The 6,632-nt window shown below is 38.8% G+C and overlaps 1 protein-coding gene across 2 annotated transcripts in view; it reads left to right on the top strand.

The window, feature by feature from the left end:
* LOC126817253 (cartilage matrix protein) overlaps positions 1-5,603 on the top strand; it is a 15,455-nt gene extending 9,852 nt beyond the window's left edge. For both annotated transcript variants that reach the window (XM_050544063.2, XM_050544062.2), the window contains 4 exons: positions 1-503; positions 2,056-2,091; positions 2,753-3,304; positions 4,160-5,603. The exon at positions 1-503 is cut by the window's left edge and continues 58 nt beyond it. In XM_050544063.2, the coding sequence (XP_050400020.1) occupies positions 1-503; positions 2,056-2,091; positions 2,753-3,304; positions 4,160-4,167 (1,099 nt within the window). In that variant the 3' untranslated portion in view covers positions 4,168-5,603. The remainder of the gene's footprint in view (positions 504-2,055; positions 2,092-2,752; positions 3,305-4,159) is intronic.
* Positions 5,604-6,632: the final 1,029 nt, after the last annotated feature.

The raw sequence follows: 6,632 nt of genomic DNA, 5'->3' as shown, positions 1-6,632 counted from the left end.
GAAGCCAGATTTTCAGACACAGTTGGAATTCGTCAGACAAGTTGTGGACAAGTTTGATTTGGGTACCAACAAGACACGAGTGGGTGTTATTACCTTCAGTGATGGCGTACATCCCGTTATTCCTCTCGATTCCTACAAACAATCAGAATTTAATGCCAAGTTGATGAAGATACCTTACCTTACCGGTGGTACTAGCACCGCTGCCGCCATTAAATTCGTTCGCCGGGTCGGTTTCTCGGGAGATAACTCTAGACCGGAAGTAGCACGTGTTGCTATAGTGATCACGGACGGCCAATCAAGACATTTATTTGAAACTGTAGAAGAATCAAGACAAGCTCATAAAGAAGGAATCTATGTTTTTGCTGTTGGTGTAGGACGAGATGTAGATGACGAGGAGATGATGTCCATAGCTAGTGACCCGGATGAAAATTTTGTATTTCGTGTTGATGATTACAAGGGTCTAGCTAAGATTGAAAAATTGCTTGCTGTGAAAACATGTGGAGGTATGTAGACGCTGTTTCTTTTAACGTCAAACAAATTCTTGGGGTTGCATAGCCGAATGGTTAGCATGTGCGCTGTATCATAAGGTCTGTCATTGATTCAACTGGCGTGGTTTCGATTCCACGGTTGTACGTGACAAGGAGTAGGGTCGCCTGTTTAACCGCGTGGCTTTTCTCCGGGTCCTCGCACTGCTAAAGAACCCTACGCGCAAGCGAATTATTGAAATAAAATTGAACCACGTGTTAGTCCCGAAATGACCTAGTTTGTGTCGGTTGGACGTTAAACCCCATTTCTCTCTCTTAAACAAATCCCGGGATCCACACGTGAAAAGTAAAAGATCAATCCTTTTTACAGTTAGAATTCAAAGAATGATATGCTAAAAACCCGTTGCCTAGGCAAAATTCTCCCGCTAGTATTGTGTACACATATCCATATGTAAGTCTCAAAATGACAGAAGTATTATGTTGACGAGACGTTAAACCCCATTCCTTATTTTACAACGGGGTGGTGGGGGAGGGAGGTATCATCCATAACTTCTGTATCCATTCAAATGTGCCTTCTGTTCTGAAGGTGTATTGATCCACATCACTATCTACACTTCTCAGCACTATTGATATCACGTGATACTGGTTTGTTTGACAGCTTGCAAGTGACATCTATTTCATCTGTTTTGATGTTTTTGTGCTTGCTGACAAAAGTATTGGCATGTGAGGCATATAATATAATGACTTTTCCTTTTTCTCGTCCATTTCCGCTTGAAATGGCTGGACTCGAATCTGTATACGACATTACTGTAAACCCAATGAACCAAATATATCACTTCCGGTTTTAATAAGAATTAATTTCTTGCTTACAAAACTTTTTTTGCTTGTGTTACAGAGGGCATTATGTCTGAATATATATTTAAGATTTATGGAAACCTTGTTGAAAATCGTTGGTCCTTCCCCTTTAACCCTTTAACATATTACCCGAAAAGAAATGGCTTGAACTCCCGAGTGATTATGTAGTACATGCGAGTTACCACCCTTGTTGGTTAAGCACGGAGCTATGAGAAGACAGTTAAACATATTAATAAAGATACATTATGTAAGATTTAGATAAAGAACTAGCCATTCTTGCTATAATATTTCGAAAGTAGATGATGTAAAATGAATAATTTGAAAATTTCATTCAAATTACTCTATTGCAAGCGAAGATATTGGTCTTTGAATGTTTGACAGACGTGTGCAACCATTTCAACCACCGTACTGGTTGATCGAAGCTAAGTCTCGGTCCTCCATATTTGATTAAATCAAAGTATCGCTGAACCATTCTAATCTATTTAATATCGGAGAAATCTGATGCCATCGAGAGTTGATTAAAGCCTGGATCAGTTAATTAATGTCTAGTTAATAATTTATATAACATTTCAGGCCTAAAGAAAGACCTGCAATAGGAAGATTTAGCTCTTGCATAATGTGGGTTTAATATGATTAATACAATGACGTCATTATTAATGTGACGTCATAATGGATGTTTAATCATTATATAAATGTGTGACGATCTATTTTTCAGTACAAGTAAAGCACGTGGCGTTATCAGATCAACCAGGTAAGATAATTTGTCATGTGATATTTGATTGCGGTTGAGTCGCACGTGCCAACACCCCGGTGGTCTAATCGTTATTGGTTTGCAACAGTGTTATTTTGTGTTACACGAAATAAAACCGACGTATTCCGGCTAAATCTATTTGTTAAGGCCAGCTCAATTTTTGTCAAGGTTAGGACACGTGGTTGTTGGTGAGATTGTAGGCTATGTTTAAGAATCTGGGGAAGAGGTTAAGTCTCCATATAAACACTGACATATGACGCAAAATTGAACTGGCCTTATGATTTAGCTCTAATCGTGTATTCCCCTTTTAAACCCCACTTTGCCCGCTCGTCGAAATAAAGTCTAGGGGGTTGCTAGATTGTCAGTCCAGAACGTTCCGAACTGACGAAATTGCAATCGTGTGACGCGAAATTCAGCCCTGTCATAGTTCTGACAACAGAGGTGGTGTGAGTAGAATCGTGACGTAATTAAACCTAATGAATATGGGGATACTCGAATGAACGTTCGGGAATTAAATTCTCTCAATTCCAAAAATAGTGTCAATCCAGTGAAAAAGAGAATTTCAGAGTACAACGCAAGTGTCGAATGCATAAACAAGGATCCATTGAGCTCGGATTGTACTAATTAATCTCATCTCTTTGGATTTTCTTTTCTTTTTCAGTTTGCAGAATAAATCGTTTAACAGACTTGGTGTTCGTGATGGATTCTTCTAGTCTCGGTCATGACCACACCCAAATAGCTTCAAAGACAATTGCCAAGATAACTAGTCAGTTTCCTAACGATATCTCCATTAATACGGGAATTGTGAAAGAAAAATGTCCGGATGATGGTTATTTAGATTTAAACTCCTATCATAGAACAAATTGGTTCATCAACAGACTGAGAACAGACGACGAGGCAGGGTTATCGCCCTTATTACACCACGTTCGTCGTCATAGTTTCAGAACGTCAAATGGCGCGAGAAGAGATTCCGAGAAAATCGCCGTTCTGTTCGTGGATAGTGAGCTATTAAGAAAGGACGCAGCTGTATTAGAAGCAAGGAGACTCAAATTTCAAAATGTGAAAATATATACGATAGCTATCGGTGCAACTTACAGTGACAGGACATTGACGGAATTGTCTTCCTATCCCGACGATCATTACGTCATCAGATTTCCTTCGTATGAAGTGATGTTACAAGAGAACCGGAAAATTACCGACAGAATCTGTCAAGGTGTGTAACAAGCTTTTTATATTTTTTTTATTGCCTTTATTAATATTAATGCCTTTGCACCCTGTTCTACCACAAGTCCAGACATGCCTAGTGCGTGTTGAGCGGAAGATAATCGTGATATGGAGCAAGAAATATAACATTGACTTACTTAATATCTTATATACTTACTACGCATAAAATAAATACCTAGTTTGTGTCGAATGGACTTTAAACCCCAACTCTCCCCCTCTGTCTGAATACCATACCTAATAATATTCAAACACCTGTTTTATTATATATGATATATGATATACACCTGGATAATAACACTTGACAGGTATATACAGGTTTACAGGTATGACGTGAATTTCTAATTATCGTCGTGTCGGGTCAATGGGTTTATTCTCTCGGGGCATGTTTGGCTTGAAATGAGGTTAACCGAATAATTTCAATAATTGTCTTGTGCGTAGGGGTCTTATGTGTCCAATGCGTTGCCCGAGTAACGTCGGCAGCGAATATTTCGACTCAACTGTGTTCGAATAATGTTCGCACAGTGTGCCGCGGTATAATTAGATTTTCTTCATTTTGTGTAATAGAAGGGTTAGTGCTTAAATGAGAAGGCCAGCTCAATGTTTCGTCGTAGATCACGAGATAAAAACAGGGCTAGCGATAATCCCAACCCTAACCCTAACCCTAGGCCTAGCCTTATTTACATCTCAGCGACCTTGACAAAAAGATTTAGCCGTAATAGACGACATTATCATATACAAGATCAACAGGATATGATGCACTTGACAAATTGTCTGACAGAAGATAAAAATAAAATCAATTGAATATTGTTATTGTTATAAATATTATTATATAATTACATTACAGGTCACTGATGGACAGGTGACAATTGAACACCTGAAGAAACTATCATACATCTATTTGATTCAATCTGTGAAAATCTGAGAAAAACACAATTAACATCTTTCTACCTGTTGGTGAAAACTGTGTATATACACACCAACTTCTATACCAAATATAAATCTTTTGTTTTGTGTCCTCATCATTTTGTCTGCATTTTTCCGGTTTTTTGTTTGGATCTGTATATTTTTCAAAGTCCTTCGCCAAGGCAGCGTCATTTAATCAAGCGTTTTATTTATAAATCCGTTATTTCGTGCCCAATGCCCTTGTCAGTGGCGCAGGATGGAGGGTCTGACAAGGACAGCTTTCTAGTCCTTCGGATGGGACGAAAAACCGAGATCCCGTGTATACATTGGCATGTACGTAAAAGATCCCATGGCAATTGACATTCGATATAAGAGTACGCCATAGTGGCGCATGCCCGTCTTCAATAGCCCAGTCGGAGCAGAACAGTAGGATGTTAAACCCCATTTTTATTTCATTTCATTTCATTTCGTGCCTAATTAATTAATCATTATTAATTAACTTTATTTATTGATATATTATGTATTGAAATCCAATCATTCTCATCCTTCTAGTCAAAACAACATTTTCAAAATAAAATGATCATTTCTCGACTCAAAGTGAAGTAATTTGACTGAAATTTTCAGTATATTCCCTTTACATTATCTGCTGTTTAACTAATATAACGCGAACTGTCAGCTCTTCATCTAATCGTTTATAATGCCCCTTTTATCGTTGTACATGTGATTGGTGGGCAATCTTTTCAACATTATTATTGTTTTGCCTCTTTTAGGTATTGGGTGGACCTACGTCCCCCTCCTCCATCGTCGCCCAGGTAGCCAGGGAGTTGTCAATTGGGGATTTATTTATTTAGAGATTGTTTAAAGGGTTAACCCGGGGATTCGTGTGTCGGCAAGAAGTGCCATGGGTTTCAGGTATTCATTGATACATAACTTAAATCATTTCAATCAATCTGTTTAAAATACAGATCTATATTTCGTTTCGTTTTTTTTATACCTTCGATGGCCTACACTACATGAAGATCTGATCAGTTGTAGTGGAAAGGTCGCGTTAGGGGTCATGCGAGCGGCATTTGACCTTATGATGTCAGACATTGATTAATCAATCAGCATTGACGTTTCTAGTGGTTTACCCACAGTGACAAGGACTATAAAAAACGAAACGAAACAGGATCTGCGTTTTAATCAGATTGTTAATTCAATATTAACAGAGTTTATGCTCAAATGTTTAATTTCATCTGATTTTAGTCAAGTATTGTAGAAACCCATTATTATTGTACGGGTCTCCGGTTTTATTTTAATTCATGTCTTTATCTTGTTTCTGCTATTATTTACTGTGATAATTATTTATGCTTTTTGTTTATTTTTATAAAATAAAATCTCCTGGAATAAAACGGATTTAGTCTTGTCCTTTAAAGTATCTGAACGCCATTTAAGGCATGACAAGGAAACCCCACTGATCAACAGTGAATTTTCGCTAGGCCTCTACAATCACTGATATGGATGACATCGATGCAACTTTGATGAGTCCAAAATATTAACTTTTTTCTTCCGTCAAATTAAGTTCTAAAACATTTTTTTCATTTATTAGAAAAATAAATAAAGACGTTTGAATTGTTTGTAGGTAAAAATCATTTCCTATTTAGTGTAAATGGGTATTAAAATAAGTAAAATTCACCATTTAGCCCGAATCAGTAAGGTCTTATGTAAACAATGCACGCGCTATTGAGCCAATGATTGACGCCGCGTGATGTGACGTCACGTGTCGAAACAGTCATCTGTAACAGAGATATTAAAAGATCTCTGTGAAACAGATTGCAAGGAAACATGTGTGCCCGAAAGCGTGCACGTAAAATACACGGTTGAAACGTGGCGGAGAAGAGGCGACAACAGGGCACAAAATATATTGAAACCAGTTCTATCACGGGTGTTCGATTAGCGTGGATGGGGAGGGGGGCTGTGGGTAAGACTCCCATGTTCGATCCCTGTGTTGGTCGAAAACGTTCATCGGGTTTTTACGGTGTGGACTCCCCTTGACGGTGGTGCAGGGCGGAGGGGCTACCAAGGGACAACGTATAGTCGTTCGGATGCGTGCTTATAACAGAATCCTTGAGAATTCTATACAAGAGTAGGTCGAAATGGGGTTTAAACCTCCACACGACACAAACTAGGTTTTTTCGGGTCTAACATATGGTTCAATTTTATTTCATTAATCAATTTGCTTGCGCGTATGGGTCTTTAGCAGTGGGGGTAAACTGGAGTACCCGGAGAAAACCCACGAGCCTGGACAGGCGACCCTACTCCTTGTCACGTACGAGCGGGGAATTGAAATCACGCCACTTGACTCAATGACAGACCTTATGATGCAGCGCGCACGCGTTAACCATTCGGCCACCCTACCTCACTCCCAGGGGAAG

Source organism: Patella vulgata, chromosome 4, assembly GCF_932274485.2.
Source record: "Patella vulgata chromosome 4, xgPatVulg1.2, whole genome shotgun sequence".
NCBI lineage: Eukaryota > Metazoa > Mollusca > Gastropoda > Patellidae > Patella > Patella vulgata.
This window is presented reverse-complemented; position numbering and strand designations above follow the sequence as displayed.